Genomic DNA, 25511 nt, shown 5'->3' with positions numbered 1-25511 from the left:
CTCTGAGATACAGAGGGGAGGAAAAAGGAAAACCAGGAAAAAAACAGAAACTGGGATGGCTTCTGTAATTCCGGGACTGTGCCTGGAAAATCGGGATACTTGGAGTGCATGACATTGGAATTAAAGAGATTGAGCCAAATGTGTGGTTTGGTTTGAATTAGGCAATCAAAGCCCAGTATCCTTACAAAGGATGCCTCCCGGTGGAGCTGAAAACTGATAAAACTGGTTTTGTTGGCTGTATTTTGAAATGTTGTAATTATCGCCAGGAAGCCCTTCCTTGTCTGCCAATGATGCTTTTACTGTAAATGTCACTATAACTGCTCTAGCTGGTGCAGAAGAGGACATTAACTTGTTTGGCTACCCAAAGCTGGCTCGATAAACTTTACTGAAACTAGATTTGGGTGCAGACCTAGATGTATCCTTCCATCTCACCTCACAGCCATTTACACAGCTGCGCAGCGATCCCTCTTGCTGTTCTGGCTTCTGAGATTCAGAATATTTTTTTTCTTGTTTTCCTCCTCCAAAAACTAGGTGCGTTTTATGGTCTGGTGCGTCTTATAGAGCGAAAAATATGGTACTTCACCAACCTTCCTGTGCTCCAGTAAGATTGAAAGTAGTACTTGGCACACCACACATGCTGGTGCACACACAATGTTTTTCTCTGTCCAATTCTTAAGTTTATTTGGTTCTTTCAAGTGCCTTGTGGATTTAATGTTAATGTTGCAATCTATGCGGGTGGCGCTGTGGGTTAAACCACAGACTAGGACTTGCCGATCAGAAGGTTGGCGGTTCAAATCCCCATGACGGGGTGAGCTCCCGTTGCTCAGTCCCTGCTCCTGCCAACCTAGCAGTTCGAAAGCATGTCAAAGTGCAAGTAGATAAATAGGTACTGCTCTGGTGGGAAGGTAAACGGCGTTTCCGTGCGCTGCTCTGGTTCACCAGAAGCGGCTTAGTCATGCTGACCACATGACCCGGAAGCTGTACGCCAGCTCCCTCGGCCAATAAAGCAAGATGAACGCTGCAACCCCAGAGTGGGTCATGACTGGACCTAATGATCAGGGGTCCCTTTACCTTTACCTTTATGCATGCTTACTTGAGAGTAAGTCCTTTTGAAGTCTGTGGGATTTCTTTTTTAAAAAAACATTTTATTAAAGTTTTGTTGGTTTACAAAGGTATGCACAATGTCTCTTTTTTCAAGTTACATTTTCCATAGGTTAGTTTCATTTGTTGAGACATTAGGGTTACATTAGGAAGAAAAAAAGGGAGAAGAGGTGGAGGGGGCCATGGTGGGTGGGGGTGGGGTCGGGAGGCAATATTTCTATTTTGCTTAATGTATGTGTGGGTTTTTGTGCCAGCATCATTTATGCAGGTTCTCTTTGCTATTCACTTGTGTTCCTTTGGTGGTGAGAGAAATTGTGGTTGGCCTAGGGTGCGGTTGCTTGTTTGTGATTGGCTGTGTTGAACTTTGTTTTCGTGTGTGAGTGGGGTGGGTGGGTATTTTTGAATCAGGTTAGCCATATTGATTCATATGCTATTGGTGGATACTTGTCATTGTCTTGTTGGGCTGTGTACACAGCACACAGCGTTGAAGGAAACCCAAAGGGACAGGAAAAAAGGGGTGGAAATTCCTCCAGAATCCCTGAAACAGGACTTTCAGGAGACATTGAAAGAAATCAGAAGGTACTGGTGAAACTGGCATGGCTTTCCCCTCATTTTCACCAGAGAGAAGAGATTGGGGGGTGGGGTGGGGGAATTGTGATCAGCCCAAGTGACAAGAAGAAGGTAGCTTTTTATTGTGATTTTGTTGCTCCTGATGATATCAAGATATTTATAAGCAATTTCGCTTTCAGTACTGCTTGCATCTGCAATGGTTTGGGTGCAGACATGCTGCTCCATTTCTTATTGGTACATAGTTATCATGCTCACCATCATTACAGTATTGTTGTTGTTGATGATGTTGCTGTTGTTATTATTATTATTATCACCACCATCATTAATTAAATCTGTTTAATGCCCTTCATCTGAAGATCACAGAGCAGTTCACAATATAAAAACACAAAAATAATACAGTGGTACCTCGCATCCTGAAGCGAACGCAACCCGCGTCCGTGCATGCTCATGATGTCATTTTGACAGTCTGTGCATGCACGAGCGGTGAAACCCAGAAGTAACGCACTCCATTACCTCCAGGTCGCCACAGAGTGCAACCCGAAAATATTCATCCCGAAGCTACTTCAACCTGAGGTATGACTGTACCACCATAACTAACGAAAACAATAATTCCTCCCCTTTAAAAGGCCATATATTGTTTAATTAGCCAAAGTCCTGGGAGAATAAGAAAGACGTTGCCTGGTGCCTAAAGATATGCAGTGAAGGTGCCAGGAGAGCCTCCCTTGGGAGAGCATATCACAAACGGGGAGCCACTGCAGAAAAGGCCTGTTCTCGTGTTGCCACTCTCTGGACCTCTCATGGTGAAGGCACACAGAAAAGAGCCTCAGATGGGCTGGGTTGGTGATTTGCTGCTTTAAGCCACTCTCTGTCCTTTCAGTTCAGGGGGAGGTTGAAGCAATAACTGTCACTAGCCATAACAAGATGAGCAGATAAGCAGCACATTGAGAATTACCAAGATTTTCCAAGCACTCTCTTCTCCCAAGCAGCCTGTTCGCCTGTCATCTCAGCTGACAGCTACTCATTATGAGGTAAAACTAATAACATTAATGTGGGTGAGAGGATTTGAAGGGCAGGAGGGGGCTTAGTTTTCCCCTTGCCCACCATGTCCCCTCCATATCCCGTTCTCTGGCCATTTCCCCTCAGCTCAGTTCATCCAATGAGAGTAACAACAGTCTTAATAATAATAATAATAATAATAATAATAATAATAATAATAATAATTTTTTATTTATAACCCGCCCTCCCCAGCCAAGACCGGGCTCAGGGCGGCTAACACCAGATATAAAACAATTGATTAAAATACAACATTAAAATGCAGCCTCATTTCAGCAGAAACTCAAAAACTTTTTGGGGGATGAAAATGTCAAGTCTTCACCAAGGCTAGCTATCCAGACTGGTCCTATGCGGGCCAGAAAAAAGCCAGGGAATACTAGCAGGCAGGAGAAGGATAAACCACCATCCTTTGATTTTTTTCTAGCAAATGCCCACCTTCCTCCACCCAGTGCTAACATTAACTCAGCTAAAAACATACAGTCTGCCAAGGCATACTTTCGGAGAGACACTTTCTCACTCTCCTGTCTGAGACCCATAGAAATGCAGTTTTGCAACAGAGAAACATAGCTGATTCGCAGGAAGTCTTATAACCTCCATTGCCACCAAATCAGAACGAATGCTCAATAAATAAGGCTCATTAACCTCTGGACAAACTTTGTGCAAGCAAATAGCTAAAGGAACAGGTCAGCAAATGGAGGAAAGAGGCAATATCAGGACTTTGCTCCCTGATCCTGAGCAGAGGTAAATAGGACTTGAAAATGGAAGTATTTGCAGCTGTTACGATGACTCCAAATGAGTGTTTGAGGGGTTAAAGGGAAGAATGCTAGTGAAATGGGTTGTCTCTGCTGCCCTTGCTCTGTAAATACTTAAGAAGCATGTAGTGCCACACACATTTTTTTTGTTGCTGTTAAAAAAAGATTCCGAACTTTATGAATGGATTGAACATTGACCAACTTATGAAATTGCTCTGGTTTTTCTTTTCTTGGAGGGTTTTAAGGTATTGTGAGGTGGAGGGGAGGTCGCGGCAAGGCAAGTAGCTGATCCTAAGCCAAATGTGCTTAAGGATGTCTAGTTGATTTCAAATGACTTTTAGCAGTAAGTTAGTGCAGGATCAGGGCCTCTTCATTATTTGGTTAAAAGGCAGCTGTAAAACTGGGTGCATATTCTTAGCAGGATTCATACTTTCCAACATTTCTCTGATGAAAATAGGAATGTCCTATTTAATAATAATAATAATAATAATAATAATAATAATAATAATAATTGTCAGAGGCTCAGGAGCAGAAGAGCAGGGGAGAGAGCAAATAGAGAGCGGAGGAGAGGAATCAGAGGGGAGCGTAGGGGAATATGACAGTGGACCGAGAGATTCCATGAGCTTCTCCAGCGAATCTGAAGATTCCCAGGAGGGGGCGCCTATGGTAAGGGCGAGGCGAATCCCAGAGGGGACGATCCATAAACAAGGAACCAGAGGGGAGTCCCAAGGGAGTAGCGGAGCTGTAGGGCCAGTTCCCCCACCAGAGCACAGTGGGGGGGAAGAGTCACGTGAGTCAGGACCAGCTTCTCCTCCATCGGGGAGTGGGGAGACGGAGGGAAGGCCAGGTCCAGCTAGCCTCCCCGAAAGGGGGAGCAGTGACACAAGTGTAACGGTCAGAAGGAAAGTGGGAGGCTGCGCGCGCGCGCCAAGTTCAAATGTGGAGGAGCGCGGGACAGCAGAAAACCCGGATTGGGAGCCAGGTCCTAAAGCCCGAAAGAGGGGGGGGGAGGAGTCGGGAGAATCAGCGTCAGAAGAATCTCGGAGGGCTGAGACTCCGACTAGCAGAAGGACCCAGAGAAAGAAGGAACAGAGGAAAAGGTGGAGTAAGGCTAGAATCGTAAGCTGGTGTCAGGGGGGAGGAGATTCAGATGGGAGTTCTACGGTCTGACGGACAGATGTAGCGTTGCACGCTGCGCGTCTAGAAATGAGACTGAACTTCAATAAAGACTTTTAAACTTGGGCAAGGAGCAGCGTTGGTCTTGTGTGAGCTGGGACCTTGGGCAGCGCTGACAATAATAATAATAATAATATATCCCACCCATCTGTTTGGGTTGCCCCAGCCACTCTGAGTGGCTTCCAACGTATATACAAACATAATAAAACATTAAACACTACAAAACTTCCCTATACAGGGCTGCCTTCAGATGTCTTCTAAAGGCTGCATAGTTACTATATCTCCTTGGCTGCGGGGTCACATAACTCCACACCCTCCAACATTTCTCCGATGAAAATGGGGATGTCCTAAGGAAAAGTGAGACTTTCTGAGATCAAATCAGAAACTGGAAGGGTTTCTGTAAAACCCTGGAAAATAGGGACACTTGGGGGATCTGCAGGGTTCAGCTACTTGGAAGTGGATCCCACAAGCTTCGATGGGCTTTGTTTTCCTTGGGGTTCACTCCCAGATGTATCTATGAAAGGAGCCCAGCAGCTTGAGTCTATGTATCCTTCCTTGATCTGAATAAGTAAGTCTCACTGATTCCAGTGGGGCTTTCACCAACCCACCCAATTCTTTCCCAAAGCCGCTTCAAGGACGAGTTTGCTTTCGCCTTAACTTTGCTTGGCTCCACCCACGTCTGAGAGATGCGATACAGCTTGTCAGAAAGCAGGAAGAGCCTCCTGCAAGATAAGAGCGCGTTTCTTCACTGCAGCCTCCATGCTCACAGCAGGGAGTCGGAACGACTTGCTTGCCAGAGAAATGCCCACCCTTTAAAAGGAAAAAAGAAAAAAATCCTGTTTGGGTAAAAGGGGGAAGCCTAGCAGCTGCGTTTATGCCGCACGAGCAGCGTGTTCCTTAAGGTAAGAAACAGGTGTCTTATGAATTCCTTTCTTAAGAGGGTGTGTGCGTGTGCATCTTGGGTGTCTATGCTGTGCTTAAGACACTGTGTTCAGTGTGACGCTTATAAGAGGGGACTTTGTGGCTGGCTGTGTGTTGGATGGCTTTGCCAAACCTGTGCCTTCTTTCACCCTGTTCTTCTTCCTTTTAAAAAATCCCAATATATATTGCAGAGATTGGTTATGTTAATTAAGGAAAAGCTGAAGGAGCTCTTAAATAGAGTTATTACTTGATCGGATTCTGTACTTATAAACTTTATTGCCTTTGTTTCAATGCAGTGTGTGCTAATGTAACCAAATATTCAAAGTTGTGGGTGGGTATATTTGATGTTATGAGTTTGTGGGAGGGGCAGACTCTCCACAGACTCTCTGAGTGTCCCTATTTTCCAGGGACAACCCTAGATTTACAGAAGCCATTCCAGTTTCTTATTTGACCCTAGAATGTCCTGCTTTTCTGTAGGGCGTCCCTATTTTCAGCAGATGTTGGAGGGTATGGAGTTATGCGGCCCCTGAGCCAAGGAGATAAGTAACCGTACAACCTTTAGAAGACATCTGAAGGCAGCCCTATACAATGAAGTTTTTTAAAATGTTGAGTTATGTTTTTATATATGTTGGAAGCCACCTGGAATGACTGGGGCAACCCAGTCAGATGGGCGGCGTATAAATAATATTATCGTTATCATTATTGAATAGGATGTCCCCATTTTCATGGAAGTAATGTTGGAGAGTTTGTCTCCATAATCTCTAGGGTCAGTAAAGAGCTAGAATTTGAGCCAACTCGCAAATTCACGAAGTACACAAAGTTTAGTTTAGTTTAGTTTTAAAGCCAAGCACTGTTTTGTTCAGTTTAGGATCACAAGTCTAGACATCTGTGTACAGCTAGCAAGGGATAAGCCAAGTCTTTAATGTGACAAAAGGTGTTGATGGCCCGTGTTGAGGAGGAATCTTTGGTCCTCGGCAGACAGAGGTTGCCAAGTGATGGTGTGGGCGTGCTAGGTGACAGGAAAAGAGTGGGCTTGGGTCTTAGCAAGGTGTGCTGGGAACAAGGAGGGAGAACAAAGGCAGTTTCTGACTGTAGAGGCTGCAACCCAGAGACTGGGGAGCATAGCTGGCTGTTCTGGACTTAAGCTTGCTGAAGCTATGAGAGGAACAAGGAGAGACACTCTGGAGATGCAATGCTGTGAACTCTATTCGTCTCCATCTAGATCCAGGTGTAAAATGAACCATATATCTTAAAAAGCTACAGCCTCTGAATTTTCAATGGAGTGTTTGGAACTTGCCTGAATCTTGCTGCTGCTCCTCAGAGATTGGAGTGGTGTGTACCAATATAGGGCTTACTGATCGAAAGGTCGGCAGTTCGAATCCCCGTGACAGGGTGAGCTCTCGTTGTTCAGTCCCAGCTCCTGCCCATTATTATTATTATTATTATTATTATTATTATGGCACCTAGCAGTTCGAAAGCATGTCAAGTACAAGTAGATAAATAGGTACTTCTCTGGTGGGAAAGTAAACGGCGTTTCCGTGCGCTGCTCTGGTTTTCCAGAAGCGGCTTAGTCATGCTGGCCACATGACCCGGAAGCTGTCTGAGGACAAAACCAGCTCCCTCGGCCTATAGAGTGAGATGAGTGCACAACCCCAGAGTCGTCCATGACTGGACCTAATGGTCAGGGGTACCTTTACCTTTAGGAGAGGGCACTTGACAGTGGGAAGAAAACGTGTGTTCACTAGATCCATGGTATTCAAACTTCCTACCTTCAGGGAGTCCTTTCTGTACTGACAGGTAAATCAAGAAACTCCAGAGCTACAAGGAGGATTCTAGTTCCTGTGTGTTGTTGGGTTTGCGCTTGGGTTAGGAAAGACATTGGTTGGCCTGTCAGGCTGCTCCATGTGGGTAAAATGAGAGTGAACCTTGGAGGACACCCCAACATTCCCCTGCAGTTGTTTGTCACAAGGCAAGATCAGGAGTCGGAAACAAACCTTGCGGGGACGTTTGTTTTCCTTTTACATATCATCTTATGATTATCTGAGGGTTTCCTGGAATGTAGTGTGACAACGACAGGGTTAGGGAAATATGAACTTGTATCCTCTTTCAATAGAAAGCAACATGTTAACAAGATATCATGGCTTCTGGGAAGTTATGTATCAATATGGCTAAAACCCCATTTATTGTGAAACAAGAAAGAATAATGGTGTATGGATTGAGGCAACATAGATTAAATCTTTGCTACTGTGTTTATTAGTAAGATAGTATATGATACATAGTAATTTGCTGGATACTTTTGGCAATTTTCTTGTGACTTATTGTAACAAAACCAGTGGTTACAATTATTAACATTCTTACATACCGTATATATATATATATATATATATATATATATATATATATATATATATAAAATATATATATATATATATATATATATATATATATATATATATAAACACATGTAAAGTATTTGCATGAAACACACCATAGTTTGTAAGTTAAGGGGTGCACTTGAGCAGTGAGAAGCATTAAATTATCTTGGCCAGATACGTAGAAGTCAAACAGTGTGATGGCAATTTCAAACCTTTCTAAAAACAGCCACCAAAATGTAGGAAGTTTCTTAAGCAGAAGTTCCCGGAGAAGGTCATAGGAAAGATGAATCATGATGGAAGTGGTTACTGGGCATGGTCGGCCAATTGGTGTCGAAAAAGGACAGAACTTTCTTTATGTATGCCACAACAGCAGCAAGAATACTCATCGCAAAGTATTGGAAGATGCAAGATCTACCCACTCTGGAAGAATGGCAAATGAAGTTGATTGACTTTATGGGACTGGCAGAAATGACTGGCAGAATCCGTGACCAGGGAGAAGAGTCGGCAGAAGAAGAATGGAAGAAATTTAAGGACTATCTACAAAAATATTGCAATATTAATGAATGTTGAATGATGCAGGATTGAAATTAATTGGTTTCTAGCTGTAATGGTAACAAGATTATGAAAAAATGGTCCTTTTTTTCTTTGTATATAACCAAGAGTTTAAGTTACAATAATATAAGAAGATGGATAGAAAATAAGGGGTTTAATTGTAATGCTGGGAGATAAGGATTTGATGGATAAACAATTCGAACTGGAATACAAGAAGGGGAGGTATGAGGAGGTCAGTGAAAGATGTTATTGAAAAATAAGCTTTGAACTTTATGTGTTTTTATTATTTTTTCTTTTTATTTTTTTTCCTTTTTGGTGTTTGTATAAAATGGAAATGCTAATAAATATTTTATAAAAAAAAGGAAGTGGTTACTGAAACAATTGGGTTCTCAAACTGGCAAATCAAAGCTGTTTATATTTCACAACATGGTGAGATTCTCCCAAATTCTTCACTGTAGTTGGATGGGGGGGGGGACAGGACTTTTTTTCAGTCAGAACTTGCCAGAACTCTGTTCCGGCACCTCTCAGGTGGGCACCATTGTCATTATAAAAGAACGAGGGAGCTATTCATGGTGAGTTCTGGCACTGGCTGAGGAGAAAATATGTGCACCATGTGTAGAACCTGTCAAAATGTCTGACAGTGAGGACCTTAAGGGACTGTTCATAGATACAGGCAGTTGAACCCCATTGATGGCAAGGGACCAAAGATCAAACAGATGACCTGGTGAAAGTCTGGAATGAAAACACAAATATAAGAAATCACATCTCTGTGCTTCACCAAACATCTTTGCTAAACCTTTGTAGAATGTGCTACTCCTTTCACAGTGTGACTCTGCATATTTACTCAGAAGGAAGTTCCACTGAGTTCAGTGGGACTTACTCTGAGGCAAGTGTGCTTAGTACTGCAGCTGTATAGCTGGAAAAATCTCATTGTGAGAACTTTCTGGGTTGCAAATGCTTTCTAAATCTTTCCTGTCCTAGGTGTCACATGTGGATAGACTAGGTAACTGCTAAAACTTAGCTTTCCCCTGGCTATTTATTTATTGAGCTGATATTAATTGGACAATATTCCATTGGAAACTCTGGGTTTTTGATGCATTTTTCAAACCACAGGTGCCTTTCATAAAGTGGATTTGTTGCACTCGGGCACTGTAACACAAAAGCTGTGAAAACCTGCAGTTCTGGTATGCAATTATATCCGTCCTGCAAAATACTGACAATCTGGAGGCACCCATACACACAACACTCCGATCCTTTGAGGAAGGTAGTCATATGAATGCGGTGGATGGATAAATGAAGTATTAGACGTCTACTAACAGCCTTGCATTTCATAGTTACTGTGATTTAATGGCCATGAATGTTTGGGTCTCAGTAAATCATAACTTGGAAGGCTGAACCTGAACACAAACTGATGCACTTCTTGTGGTGTGTGGGTGTGTACCTCTGTACAATAATTTTCTGGTCCACTTTCAGCTAGATCCAAGTTTCTAAAAGGCTCAACTAATACTGTCTCCTGTTAGTTTCTACACAGGCTTATCAGGTGTCAAACTTTGCTGTGGCTTAGCCTTGAGTATGGAGCTTAGTTTGCAAAGTCCAAACTGGTCATCCTGGTGTTGCAATAACTGAATAATCTGGATTTGTTGGTAGCAAACAAATGACAGCATTATTTAACATTCTTAATGTGTTACCATTCATTCATTCATAGCACACTGTTGCTTAGCGTTCCATACAATTATGCCATTCTTTTTTTTTGTAGTAGAAGGAACAGGTTTATTCTAAAGACAGTTCTCCTTTAATTAAGCATTTAATGCTGGCACATTCAGGGCATTCAAGTAAAACTCTAGCATAGATGGGAGAACCAAGATAGGTATGGGATTTCCTCTTGCAAATGCCATCAATGAACTCAAGTGACTATACTTTTTTTTTTTGTCAAAGCAGGTCCCTAGGATTCTGCCTAGATTTAAGTTACTACTTAAATGATGGGAAAAGACCCTGTTGTTGAAACCCATGCCAAGGTCCTTGCTGCAGTTCTGTAGAGATATGTGAATATGTGCAGTTATTAGACTATCACACGGTAATTTTTAAAGTGGTAGTTAAACTTCTGTTCTTGTTCATTCCTTCTAAGGATGTGGTCAGTTTACTTAGAGTGCCCTAGCTGTCCACATCAACATGACTCTCTGGTTGTGTACACACACCAGAAGGTGTTGACATGATGGGGATATCTTTAACCTGCGCAAAGGAGTTCACACCCCAGCTATAGGTGAATTAGGAAAAGCTTAAGCCAGGGTTTCCCAACCTTAGGTCTCTGGCTGTTTTTAGACTACAACTCCCATCATCCCTAGCTAGCAGGACCAGTGATCAGGGATGATGGGAATTGTAGTCCAAAAGCAGCATGAAACTGTAGCACCTTATAACAAAGTACAGGATGCATATTCATGTTAGATCGTGTCATGTGAACATGGATTAAAAACTCAGCACGGGAAACACAGTGAGTGTGCTGTTGATGGGAATGTGGACACAGCCTTGGCTATCATGTGTTGTCTTTCTACCTCCAAGTTGATATTCTTATCTAAGCCAGTGTGGGCTTGCATTCAACTAACTTTTACTCAGGGTCGACCCGTTGAAATTAATGTCCATGACTAAGTTGGGTCCATTCATTTCAATGGATCTACCTTGAGGAAAGGTTAGTTGAATGTGACCCATAGCTTCTCTTGATTGCTTCTTCAGGACCAGTTGTAAGTGGTTTGCTTCCTTGCTGATTCTCTTCCTTGCATGGGGAATTCCCAAGCCTTGTCTCCCGAGTGACTTTGTTTTTCCACCCTGATGATTTATGTGACACATAGTTTTTCACATTAATGGCTGTCTTTTGCCACGAAAATGTGAGTCCATTCATCTTTTCACAAACCTTTTGGAAATATTAAATGTGAAACTAAGCTTGACTGTTTGTATCTGTATTTTGAACAAGAGTGTCTCTGTGTAAGGGAGAAAAATAATTACCTCATGGCTATCAACCAGTGATGCAGCTTGGTAACTTTAGTCCATGGACTTGATGGTTTGTGTGTATTTCAGATGGCCATGTCTGTTTGTGTGTATTGTAGACAGCACATTAACATTCCCCTTTTACCCTCTGCCACCATTCCATGCTTTTGCAACTGGTTCTACATCCCTGAGATACCAGAGGAAAACAAAAGTTTGCTAGTCATGATAAAAAAGAAAAGAAAAAAGGAATATCCCTGAGTGTGTGCAGTTTTGTTTTTTTTGAAGATTGGAAAATGTTTATTGAATATATGGGAAATAACTGTGTACAGCTAAAAACAATGGCAACATTAAGATAAATTCAACAGTGTAAATAAGTTGTGATGGATATAATAATGGAATACTGATTGGTATAGTTTTCTATAAAATATGCAGGGATTTAGGATACGTAAAATGAACCATGGAAAGAGAAGAAGGGAAGTCATTGATATCTTAAGGATGTAAAAATAAGTACTTTAAATTGTAAAAACAGAAAATTTAATCATGTGCTTTAAATGGATGGTACGTACATAGGATTTGAATCACACACCCATCATACATAGTTTCCTGATGAAGCTAAAGAACTTTGAAACTATTTTCCATTTTGGAATTGACTTTGTGCTCCTTTTCAAATCGCAAGTTGATTTCGCCGCCCAAATTGCCTGACATTGTGACCTGAGGATCAGATGGTCTCTCTTCTTCTTCTTCTTCTTCTTCTTCTTCTTCTTCTTCTTCTTCTTCTTCTTCTTCTTCTTCTCCTCTTCCCAGACATTTCTTATAAATCTGATAACAGTTTTGCATTTTAAACTTGTGTGAATCATATCACTACTTTGGGAGGTGGGGGGCAGAGAATGAGTTTGCTTCTGCTGTACTGATCTGAAATATATTTATTTGGGAATACGTACTGCATCTTAAAAAGCAGAGACGTCACCTTGCCAACAAAGGTCCATATAGTTAAAGCTATGGTTTTCTCAGTAGTGATGTATGGAAGTGAGAGCTGGACCATAAAGAAGGCTGATCGCTGAAGAATTGATGCTTTTGAATTATGGTGCTGGATGAGACTCTTGAGAGTCCCATGGACTGCAAGAAGATCAAACCTATCCATTCTTAAGGAAATCAGCCCTGAGTGCTCACTGGAAGGACAGATCCTGAAGCTGAGGCTCCAATACTTTGGCCACCTCATGAGAAGAGATAAGACTCCCTGGAAAAGACCCTGATGCTGGGAAAGATGGAGGGCACAAGGAGAAGGGGACGAGAGAGGACGAGGTGGTTGGACAGTGTTCTCGAAGCTACCAGCATGAGTTTGACCAAACTGTGGGAGGCAGTGGAAGACAGGAGTGCCTGGCGTGCTCTGGTCCACGGGGTCATGAAGAGTCGGACACGACTAAACGACTAAACAACAACAACAACCATTCTTTTGTAGAAGAGATTTTTTTAAAGCATAAGAATAATAAAACAAGAATTCCTAATGCATCTGCCCTATACATTTAAAGCAGTATCATGCTGCTTTAAACAGTCATGGCTTCCCTCAAAGGATTCTGGGACTGTTGTTTGTTAAGGGTACTGCTACCCACGAAGTTACAGAGTTCCTACGAAGAGGAATTGATTGTTAAATGCCTCTGTGAATTATAGTTCTGTGAATAGGGGGAGTCTCCTAACAAGTCTCAGCACCCTTAACAAACTACAGCTCCCAGGATTCTTTGGGGGGGGGAGCCAAGGCTGTTTAAATAATGCTTCAAATGTACAGTGCAGATGAGGCCTAACTGGCTGCTTCCTGACTATAAAGTTGTATTTAAAAATACGAGGGAACAGGGACTATCATGGTGGGTCATGTGACCATTCTGGCCCAGGTGCATATACCTAGGCTTTTCACTGATCTCCCACCATCAGCTGCTGTCTGGGGTCATTAGCACCCCCCCCCGGGCTCAAGGCTCATGAAATATACTCAGAGTCGCAAAGTGATTTCATGCTCTTTATTCAGCTCATAGTGGTGAGGAGGAATGAATGAATGTCCCCTCAAAGTATCTGCTTTAGATACATTATTTACACAATGGGCTGCACATGATTGGCTAATTCCGGAATTCTACTGTAAGCCAATCAGGTTGTGGATTCACTTCTATCTGGAGCATGATTGGGTGGTTCCTGCCAACCAATCATACTGCTGCCTTGTTCTAGGACCAATCAGACTGCTGCATTCTGAATCCTATTGTTCTAGGACCAATCAGACTGCTGCATTCTGAATCCTATTGTTCTAGGACCAATCAGACTGCTGCCTTTTGGATCCTATTGTTCTAGGACCAATCAGACTGCTGCAGTTTGGATCCTATTCAACTCAGTACATAACAGCTCATGTCCTTGGCTTTGAGGTCCAGCCTTAGCTGCACCACGGCCAATGATAACCAAGGTCAAGTGCAGCTTATGAAGCCTGCACATCAAATTCAGCCCATCTATGTCTCATTAATTTGTGACAATTTCAGCTAAATGGCCGAATGGTAGTCACAGACCATGTCACCTTTTCCCTGCTAGCGTAAGAGATGAATTGCTCAACATGTTTTTTTTTAAAAAAATAATATTTATTACTTTTCCAACAATTTAAACACTACAAAACAAAATGAACAATACAATACAATACAATACAAAAACACTACATAGCATAACATAAAAACACTACATGACACTAACACATTAAACTAACAAAACAAAATAAAAACAATTTAAAACACACCAAACAATTTCAATATCTTATCTTTCATTCACTTATTTCAGCGACCTCCTCACACCTCCCTTTTTGTATTCCGCTTCTGGATGAATTGCTCAACATGGAGTGCGAAACAATTGCTAATATTAAAAGGCTGGATGCTTCCAAAGCTTCAATTCCTGGTGTATCACTGATGCTGCAAGACACAGTGAGATTAGCTTTCATTTTGGGTCTCTTAAGGCAAGTTGGATACAGTTTGCTTGTCAGACAGTTGTTTGCTGTTATCCTGAATACCATATGCCTTGGGAGGAGCAATCGCTAGGGCAGGAGTCTAATCTTCAAAGCTAAGAAGCGTTGACTCCTCTCCATATTTATGTCTCGACTCCATTGGACTAAGTATCCTGACCGATGATGTCTTTGTTTCCTCAGGTATGAGTTGGTACTTCTATCTAAATTGTTCTGAAATTGTTCTCCACAGTCCTTGAGCTTAGGGTTGCAGACCAGCCAATTGGATCTTGAATGAAGGCAAAGAGACTGCCGTATTTACTTTTCTAAGTGGAATAACCTTTTCGCTCAATTCTAGAATTCAGAGTGTGCAAATTACTGCACTAATTACTGGTGCAGTAATAGAATTGCGAGCGCACAACAGCAGTTTGGAAGCCCCTCTGTTTCTCACCCCACAGCCCAGGGCATCTTAGCTCCTTGTTCTTAGTTTCCTCTGATATTTTCCTCACCCTAAACATGTTTACCTGTTTAGTATCCTTTCCTGCAAAAAATATTATTATAATTATTATATATTTATTTATACCCTGCCTTTCCCCCCTGACAGGGACTCAAGGCAGCTTACAGATAAAATAATAACAGTTAAAAAAAACCCATTTCCCATTCCTGCATTATGTGTAAGCCTTTTTCTGTCCAAAAGTTCATGTCCCTCACTGTGTATAGAAGCTGCTCTGTAGGGATTTCGTCGCTGATACTCTTGCTCAGCAGTTGAAATGTGTGTGAACATTCCATGCCATTGCATTACCTCTGAAAGGGCTTGGAGATAAGGCTTTATAGGTGACACTTTTAGTCTGTTCAGTCTATGTGCTGCATTACATAATTATCAGTATTGGGAGTGGAGAAAAAATCGTGCTTAATGGTCGCATCCGAATTGTCTCTATTTTGTGGATGGGATTCCATCACATACCAGCATTTTCAAGTTGTACAAATTCAGGATTTGGTGCTCTTGTGCAACAAACCTGCTTCCAGCTTGCCCCCCCCCCAAAGTAAACAATAGTTGGTTTAAAGATTATCCATGCTGTGAAATATAAATTTTAGTAACTGTGGCATCACTCACTGGAATAGATTCACATGAAATTTGGGTTCCGATGCACTGGCTTAGTTCCCGAATATTTGGATGAATAACGGATTGTCTTTCAAAATTAAATTAAAATGGAAATGAGAACAGATCTTCCTTTGGAGTATAGCTAATAGACAGAGGAGATAATGCAAGTCAAAACATGTAGGATTGATTGGTTATTGTGCAGCGCCTGTACCTTTTCAAAATTATTACAGGCAACTAAAGAAAACAGCCACTTTAGGTCTCTAAATCTTGAAAGTGTGGGAGGATGGTGGGCAAAGGAATTGAAGAGTCAGTGTAGTGTAGTGTCATGTCTAGAGTAACTCTGGAGGTAAAGGTAAAGGGACCCCTGACCATTAGGTCCAGTTGTGGCCGACTTTGGGGTTGCGGCGCTCATCTCGCTTTATTGGCCGAGAGGCCAGTGTACAGCTTCCGGGTCATGTGGCCAGCATGACTAAGCCGCTTCTGGCAAACCATAGCAGTACACGGAAACGTCATTTACCTTCCCGCTGGAGTGGTACCTATTTATCTACTTGCACTTTGACGTGCTTTCGAACTGCTAGGTTGGCAGGAGCAGGGACCGAGCAACGGGAGCTCACCCTGTCATGGGGATTTGAACCACCGACCTTCTGATTGGCAAGTCCTAGGCTCTGTGGTTTAACCCACAGCACCAATCCCAGCTCTGCCATGAAGCTCGCCATCCTCAGCCCAACCAACCTCGCAGAGTTGTTGTGAAGATATACAAAGATGCAGAAATAGTCTATAGAAAAATATCTGGTAATGTAGCTGGGCGGAGCTCCTTCCTTTAAAGAGGGGAGGGATGCGCAGCAATGGCCTGTTTCTCCCAGTCATGGCTTAAAAAAAATAAATCTGCTGCTTTCGGAAATGTTTCTGGGGGACTAAAACTTTGTTCCTTTTCTGTAGATGGAGTCTCCTGGAGTAGCCTTGATGCTCTGGGTCCTCGCCTGCCTTTCTGGCCCATCAACCGGCTTCCCAAATGGCAAAGTAACAGAGGCGTGCAAGACTATGATGCCCCTACATGGACACTCTTTGCCTCAGCGCTTCCCGAAGCACACCGTTGAAGTAAATGTGACGGAGTTCAAGCCAGGGGACCACGTGAAAGGTACTGTGATCTTCTTGCCTCGCTACCGTCTGCAGCAAGAAGGACATAACGCTTGCTGCTTCTGTGATTGCTGCCACCGCCTTCTTCACATACTTGGGTGTGGTGCTCCAGGTTTTGTGGACCTTGCTAGTGTCATTCTTGCCCATTTGATTTCCTACTTCATCTGGGCCAGTGCCGGATTTACATATAGTGGTACCTTGGGTTACAGACGCTTCAGGTTACAGACTCCGCTAACCCAGAAATAGTGCTTCAGGTTAAGAACTTTGCTTCAGGATGAGAACAGAAATCGTGCTCCGGCAGTGCAGTGGCAGCAGCAGGAGGCCCCATTAGCTAAAGTGGTGCTTCAGGTTAAGAAAAGTTTCAGGTTAAGAACAGACCTCCAGAACGAATTAAGTTCTTAACCTGAGGTACCACTGTATAAGCTAAACAAGCTACAGTGGACGCTTCGGTTGCGAACTTGATCCGTGTGGGATGCACATTTGCAACCCGCAGCATTCGCAACCCACATCTGCACATATGTGCACGCGCGGCTTGCAATTCGGCGCTTCTATGCATGCGCAAAGCGTGATTTGGCGGTTCTGCGCATGCACAACTGCCGAAACCTGGAAGTAACCCATTCTGTTACTTCCGGGTTTCGGTGGTCCGTAACCTGAAAAAACGCAACCTGAAGCATCTGTAACCCAAGGTATGACTGTATAGCTTGGGGCCCCCCAAAAAATGTAAAGAAAAAAACTGAATGTACATTTCCAAAATATAAGATAAAAAACAAAATAAAACCTACATACAGCAACAGTGTTTTGTGTTGCGTAGGCTCCTATGATGTAAGTAATGGGCCCCACCTGCTAGCCGGCTCCCTAAAATATCACTGGTTAGATATCTGTTAGGTCCATAAATTACCATATAGCATATATTCAACACAAAAACAGCAACAAGTTTTTGTTGACAAAGGACAGTTGGACATATAAAGGGCCCCATTACCTTCAGTAGCTTAGGACCTCATCAAACCTAAATCCAGCCCTGGTCAGGGCCTAATCCACACCACTCCTTAGGTGGAGAGAGCAAGGTGTATAGAGGCTGCAGCAGGACATGAGTGGTGCTGTGGTCTAAACCACTGAGCCTTTTGGGCTTGCCAGTCAGAAGGTCGGCGGTTCGAATCCCCACGACGGAGTGAGCTCCCATTCCTCTGTCCCAGCTCCTGCCAACAGAGCAGTTTGAAAGCACACCAGTGCAAGGAGATAAATAGGTAATGCTGTGGCGGGAAGCTAAATTGCATTTCCGTGTGCTCTGGCTTCCGTTGTGCCAGAAGCGGTTTAGCCATGCTGGCCACATGTCTGGGAAAGCTGTCTGTGGTCAAACACTGGCTCCATCGGCCTGAAAGCGAGATGAGCACTGCAACTCCATAATAGCCTTTGACTGGACTTAACCATCCAGGGGCCCTTTACCTTTTTTACTTTTTTTAGAGGCTGCAGCTGCTCCTTCCCCTTACACTTGGCCTTGTTCATAGTGGGCAGAGGACACAGTAGACATGAGGAGACAGAGCCACTCAGGAGGAACAGAGGCAGGGACAGAGGACCGGTGGTGATGTGGGCCTCAGGAGGCATCCAGCCCTACTCACCTGTGACACCAACCCTTCTTGAGTGTGGCCTGGCTGTTGTTTTTCGTAATTATTATATTTCTCACCAGAAGGTGTCAGTAGTGGCCCCAAGAAAACCACTTGCAGTGGCAGAACTACCAGCACGGCTCCCTCAGCTGATGCCTGTGCTGGTTCTATAGAGAAGGAGGCACACTTTCGTGTATTTGGAGGCCAAGTCATTTAGGGCTTTAAACGCGAATTTGAACAGCTTGATTTGGGCTTGGAAGGTACTAGGTAAGCTGTGCAGCTGCTTCTGAACAGGCATTGTATGGCCCCGCCAACAAACCTGGCTTCTGCATCAGTTGTAGCTTCAAGGGAAGCCCCATGCAGAGTGCATTGCAGTAGTCTAGTCTGGAGGTTACAAGAACATGAGGTACTGAAACGTTTACAAGGGATCTTAGACCAGCAGCTCACAGTTCTTAACAGCAGGTAGGGAGAAAGGTACGCCCAGCTCCTCCCTTTCCTGGAAACATAGTTAGAGGCAGGTAGGTGCTGGCGACATAACTAGAGCTTATTAATAGCCATCTCTTCCCTCGTTCTCCTGGTTTCAGTTAGTTTGTCCGGACCTGTGTTTGAAGGATTTTTTCTACAAGCCCGCAGTGCTGAGAACCTGGAGGGGCCTGCCATTGGCTCCTTTGCCCTAGCTGACAGGAAAAGATCTCAGGTCCTCACCTGTGGGCGTGTTAAGGTAAGAGTCCCTGCATCTTCCAGATGGCTTTAGCAAGCAGGTTTCTCTATTAGTTCCAAGTGGATTAGGCCCCCCCAGCAGCAGAATATGCTGTTGCTGCTTTCCCCCACCTGCATCTGCTTGGCATGGCATAGCAGAAATAAATTGTATGAGTATGAAAATACCCTTTTCTATTTCTTTTAAGATTTATAAATGAAACTGGCAGAAGTTTGGCTCGGGATGAATGTTCTCCTTTACTGGCAACAATTAAATGTTAGTGCTCCCTCTACTGGGGTATCCACGTGAAAGTGTGTTAATGGCTGCTACTAGACTACAATTTCTAAACTTAGCTTTTAGTTTGTCTTTTCCATAGCATATGTAACTAGAGTACCTTAGTGGACCTCAGAGCAAAGTCACTTCTCCTTTGTAATATACATAGCACACCAGCCCATCTTGTTACAGATGTATTAAAAAACCAAAACAACAAATTTCTAGGTTTCCTTTTTCAGAAGCTGTTCCAGGAACCGCTTCCAAAATTGTTTTCAAACTTTTTCTAACATGGAGCTTCCTTTGGTAACTGGCATATGCCTTGACCACCAAGTAATCATTATAATAATCATTATTTTCATATGGGAGGATAGCCATGACTGTACACAAAAACAAAAATCTCAAAGTCTACAAATGTAATAATAATAATAATAATAATAATAAAATAAAAATAAAAAATTAATTATACCTCATCCATCTATCTATAATCTATAACCACAAACCATTATGGAGGTGATCCAAATGATATAGTATATATCTCATATATATCTTATCTAAATCCTACGTTATGATTCAAAGTGTACCCTAATCAGTGCTCCATAGTCGATGACAACTTCACCAGAGCCACACCCTTATCACCACCTCTGGTAATGCCTCGTATTCTCCAACGTCCACTGCGCACTAAATTGTACACTAAAATCCCATGCCTTTGCTTTTCCTTGTATCAAACGTGTGGAGAAAGTAATTCTTTCCCCCCTAATATTGCTATACCATATGTTTCCATACTAAGTCTTCAAAGACACATTACGCAGGTTTTTCCCCATGTTGTACTATTGTTTTTCTAGCTGCCACCAATAAGTGCATTATGAAATCCTCAGAACTTATCTTCTTGTTAGATCCTGTAAACATTGATAAAATAAACAACTCTGGAATAAAATCTATCTGTGCTTTTGTGACCCCCCCCATTCAACATGAACCTATTTTTTTGTTTAAAGCGTTTCTCAAGATTTTGTGTCACTTTTGTGAAACACGTATGCAGATCAGCCCCAAGCCTGAACTGAGCTTATGTGAATGTACTATGAATTAAAATTCATGTGACTCTACTCTGATGTCATGGCTGGATGTGGGGAAACTTTGGTTCAAATCTTGCTTGGATTATAAAGATCCCCAGATGATCACACCTAGATTTTTCTCCTGCCATTGGTAGCAGTTAGTGTTGGCAGAGAAATATTTTTCTTCTAATCCATACTGAGCTTCATGACCTCTTTAGTATGTGATGTTCATAAGCCTACGATACAAGCCAAATATTAAAATGCAACTTGTGGTAGACTGCTTTAATCATTTAGATGATTCATGAACGGAGTAGTTTGCATTATCTCACTGGTAATGCTTAAATGGGGCATTTGTTTGTTACAGAATTCAGCTGTCAGCCATACAAGTAAATCCAAGAAAAGCCATCTAGATGCTTATTGGATTGCTCCTAGAGATGCACCAAAGAGAATACAATTTCTGTAAGTATGAATAATAAAGACAAATTCAGCTATAGCTGGAAGCTTCTGACCGAGTGTTCTTAGGTTAGTCTCCTTTCAAAACTTATACAGTGGTACCTCGGGTTACATATGCTTCAGGTTACATACGCTTCAGGTTACAGACTCTGCTAACCCAGAAATATTACCTTGGGTTAAGAACTTTGCTTCAGGATAAGAACAGAAATTGTGCTCCGGTGGCATGGTGGCAGCAGGAGGCCCCATTAGCTAAAGTGGAGCTTCAGGTTAAGAACAGTTTCAGGTTAAGAACGGACCTCCGGAACGAATTAAGTACTTAACCCGAGGTACCACTGTATACAAAAACAGCAATACTGCTACGAAGAAGATGTGACTCAGTGGGAGATCATCTCCTTTGTATGTAGCAGGTCCTCAGTTCAATTCTTCTTCTTCTTCTCCTTCCTCCTCCTCCTCCTCTACCACCTCCTCTTCCTCTTCTAATTTTTGTAGCACCCTTCATCTGGAGAGCACAAGGTGCTCTATAATATAAAAAATCCCCAGGTAGGGCTAAGAGAGAAACCTGTCTGAAATCTTAAGAGAGCTGCTGTCAGCTAACATAGACAACAATGACCTGACTCTGTATATAGCAACGGGTGGTGCTGTGGTCTAAACCACTGAGCCTCTTGGGCTTGCCGATCAGAAGGTTGGCAGTTCAAATCCTCATGACAGGGTGAGCTCCTGTTGCTCTATCCCAGCTCCTGCCAACCTAGCAGTTCGAAAGCATGCCAGTGCAAGTAGATAAATAGATACCACTGTGGCGGGAAGGTAAACGGCGTTTCCGTGCGCTCTGGTTTCCGTCCCGGTGTCTCAGTGCACCAGAAGCGGTTTAGTCATGCTGGCCACATGACCCAGAAAACTGTCTGTGGACAAACGCTGGCTCCCTTGGCCTGAAAGTGAGATGAGCCCCACACCCCACAGTTCCCTTTGACTGGGGGTCCTTTACCTTGACCTTTTTAATAGCAACTTCCTATGTTCCTATAAGTCTTGAACATATTTCTGTTCTGAGTACAGGGCTTCCCTCTTTTAAAAGCCTGCTTCTAATATTCTCTAAAAGGAAATCAATATAAATATGACTTTAAAAAATAACATTACTGTTGTATCACCAAAACCACTGTTGCATCTATATTCCTGTGGCTTTCAAAATATTTATTTTAGACTTCTCTTTCCTGAAAGCTGTCATGTTTCAGATGTTAAGAGATGGCTCACCTCCACTTATTCAATGTTTTTATTTGCTTTTGCAGAGGATGAAGCCCATTGGTGATGGGTTTCCCTGTCTGTGGGGCAAGGCTAGTTGAAACCTCTGCATGACAAGCTTGTGACCAAGTTTTGATTTTCTGCAGCAGCCTTCACCAACTTGGTGCTGTCTAGATGCTTTGAGCTACAGTTCCCATCAAGCCCAGCCAGCAGGACCACAATGGTTGGGGCTGATGGGAGCTGTAGTCCAAAGCATTTGGATGGTGGAGGCTGTTTGACACACAGAGCTTGCTAATATTTGCAGGGAAATGTACCAACCAAGTCTTTGGTGTGCACATCTTTCTCCATTGTCCAACTAAACACCTGCTATCTTCTCCACCAATTTGAAACTCTGGGTGACAGGCCCATGCCGCCATGACTGGTGGCAACCATTACTCTCTTGCAATGGTATAAGGTCAGAGATTATTTCCTGGTAACTTAACACCTGAATAAATATGTAGCAGTCTTCCCCAACTTGGGGCACTGCAGACAACTGCTGTCATGCCTGACCATTGGTCATGGTGGCTGGGACAGATGGAAATGGACCCCCAACAACATCTTGAGGGCATCAGGCTAAAGAAAGCTGGCCCAAAACATCTGTTTTGGATTTCAGAAAGGACTTGTTCTATGCGGAAGAGAACAGTACACAATTTTGGTTCAAATCTCACTTTTGTCTTGTTTGCAGAGTCACTGTTGTAGAAAAATTTAGAGTATTTTGGGTAAAAATTCCAGGTCCTACAATCTCCCAGTCCAATACACCAACCTTGGCAACACCTGTGGTGACTGAGGTGACTGTTGGAACTTCTCTGCCTGTTTCTCATCTAACCCAACCAGTAAGTAGCGCTGAGCTCGTGAACGGAGCTGTTTGGATTTTAGTAAAATGTGACTTCATCAGGGAAGATTGCAGCCTGAAAAAGAGTTGGGGCATCCAGTCACACACTCCCCTCTCACTAAGTGCCTAGGGTTGCTATTTTTCCAAAAGTAAAAACCAGGATACCCCAAAAGCGTTTTTTAGGAAGACCCCAAAGTTGTTGAAAACGCAAAACCCCCACGATTTCTCGGTTTACTTGCAGAAGATCCAGGACAAGCCACTGCCTTCTGGAAATTCCCCCCAAACGTCACTTCCGCCTTTGAAATCCCAATAATGTCCAGGAAATCCCGGACGTATGGCAGCCCTGTAAGTGCCCCTTTGACCCATGCTGAAGGATAGCACCAACTGCACTTTGTATCAGCCTTCTCAGCTGGCTGCTTGTTGTGTGCTAAGGAATGCATGGATTGGCTCCAAACCACCATAGCCAGATGACTTTTATACCTCCAGATACCTATCTGCATCTTGGTGCATGGTGCCAGAATGCACCATAACTCCTCACTAGATGTGCTTCCAGGGCTATAATTTTGTTCAAACTGCATGCCCCCCTGCCCCCCGGTGGTGGACATGTGCCACTGGAAGGAGTGTGCAATATGACTAGGCCTTATCACATCTTGGTCACACGAATTATATATTGGCTGATAAGATTTATTGCGTTAAGAATCTTCATGACAAATGGGGCTCAAGGTGATCTGAAGTCTTATGCCCAAGGCTCAGAGTTTTTCCCTGTTCATTGCCTAATCCTTGGCTCAAACGCAAGTGCAGAAATAGATGCCAGCCTTTACACAGATTTTCAAACCATGAAAGCACACTTTTAATCCTCTTCATGAATCTATTGCATCAGTCATCTGCTTTCTGTTGAATCTTGTTCGCCTTTTTGGGTAGCAGCTATAGATTAGATTTCCTTTCAGTCTTCTTGTCTCTTGTCAAGTACTGTATTAACTATCATTCCCGCCATTTCAAAAACTTAGATGAATCTTGTTGCCTCCAATACTGAACTTTAGGGTAACCTCTTTAAATGATTATTTGCTGCAGAGTGGGTTTTTTTTTTTGCACTCGGCCTCCTGCAAAATGAACAGACAGTATTTCATTCTTTCTCCTCATTAAAATCCATAGGGACCTCCTTTTTAATCTTTACAGAGCTTGTGTAATTATCTGGAGCAGTTTGGTATGATTCAGAAAGCCTTTAATTATACTCCTGCTAATGCAAAGTTTCGAACAATTAACAGAGCTGCCTGACTAAGACAAGAGTGGGATTGTAGTGTGCACCCAAAATTACAGAGTTTGAACGATGTCGATTTGAGGCTTGCAGCTTAATAATGGCCAGAGAAACTAACTGTAATTGCTGGGTAGAAATCTGAGGTTGTGGGAAACGGTTTCCCCTTAAAATCCTGCAACGGTGAGAGTGCATTTTCCAGAACGTCAGCCATTTCTCAAGTAGTGATCTATTCGGTAATGTAATTTGGCTTCTTGTCTCCCTTAGTTCAGTGCATCGGACTGTGGCAGCAACAAATTCTGTGTGAGAAACCCTTCTGACTGTGATCCTGGAGCCCGCGACTGCTTCTTTCTGTCTTTCAAACGAGACCATGTCGATTTGATTGTGGTGGAAATGAGTGGTCCTAGCGATGGCTATATTGCATTTGCACTGTCTCATGACCAGTGGATGGTTCGTAAACATTATTTTCCATTCGGATCCTACTGCCAATCTGGGGAATTTGCATAGACTTCTGGAAATAAGAATGAACCATAAAAAGCCAGAATATACTTGAGCGAGGGAGCTGCAATTAGCTAGACGTTCCCTTCGATGAGTATCCAGGGCATATATACATTTCCAACTGCATGACTGCTTGCACCAGTACTGAATAAGTATGAGATGTACAGAGCACATTTCATTGATAATATACTTTATCAAATCTATTTTGCTTTGTATAGCACCCAGGGATTTGGTTGAATGAAGGGCGTTTTACAAGAGAGGCAAATAAAGTCTTCCGACGTGCTATTCTTTGTGTTGGTGGTAGTACAGATCCTAAGAGCTCATTTTTGTATGTGCTCCCAAACTCCTAGGACCTAGGTGCTTGCGTCATGTCGCTACCAGAGTTTGCAGCCCCTTACTACTTGTGCAAGTTAAAGCTGAATTGTCTCTAGTCCTGGGGTTGTTAAAATAGGAACTTCAGTGAATGTGTCCTTAAATGGTGAGCTAGTTTTGGATAGGCTTTCATGAGCCTCCATTTGTCTTGGCTGTGTAGCCAGGGCCTGTGCAGACATGGGGAGCTGCCTGCCTTGGAAATGCCATTTAACAATCTCTTTGACGTTATTTGCAGGGTGGTGGTGACGATGCCTATCTCTGCATTAGTGACAGTCACCACGTTGACATAAAGACAGCTTCTTTAACTGGACGTGCTTATCCAGAGTTTGATTCAGAGGTATTTGTGTCTTTATAGATATAATTTTTATTAAATTTTCTGTTTTGCAATTTAAAATACTCATTTTACATCCTTAAGATATCAGTGACTTCCCTTCTTCTCTTTCCATGGTACATTTTACATATCATAAATCCCTGCATATTTTACAAAAGCTATATCACTCAGTTTTCCATTACTGCATCCATCAAAACCTGTTTA

At 42.8% G+C, this 25511-nt stretch overlaps 1 protein-coding gene across 6 annotated transcripts in view; it reads left to right on the top strand.

Moving 5' to 3' along the window:
• Positions 1-25511, top strand: part of LOC310765543 (ferric-chelate reductase 1-like) — a 41838-nt gene that overhangs the window by 3670 nt on the left and 12657 nt on the right. For 2 of the 6 annotated variants that reach the window (XM_083620675.1, XM_083620671.1), the window contains 6 exons: positions 16480-16678; positions 18863-18999; positions 20662-20756; positions 22708-22855; positions 24374-24556; positions 25212-25313. In XM_083620675.1, the coding sequence (XP_083476801.1) occupies positions 16480-16678; positions 18863-18999; positions 20662-20756; positions 22708-22855; positions 24374-24556; positions 25212-25313 (864 nt within the window). Of the gene's footprint in view, positions 1-5313; positions 5555-14574; positions 14643-15577; positions 15718-16479; positions 16679-18862; positions 19000-20661; positions 20757-22707; positions 22856-24373; positions 24557-25211; positions 25314-25511 lie in introns of those variants that run through there. The other 4 variants (XM_083620672.1, XM_083620670.1, XM_083620674.1 and 1 more) reach the window with 4 other exon arrangements.

The sequence above is a fragment of the Podarcis filfolensis genome, assembly GCF_964270895.1.
Source record: "Podarcis filfolensis genome assembly, chromosome: 6".
In the NCBI taxonomy this organism is placed as follows: domain Eukaryota; kingdom Metazoa; phylum Chordata; class Lepidosauria; order Squamata; family Lacertidae; genus Podarcis; species Podarcis filfolensis.
This window is presented reverse-complemented; position numbering and strand designations above follow the sequence as displayed.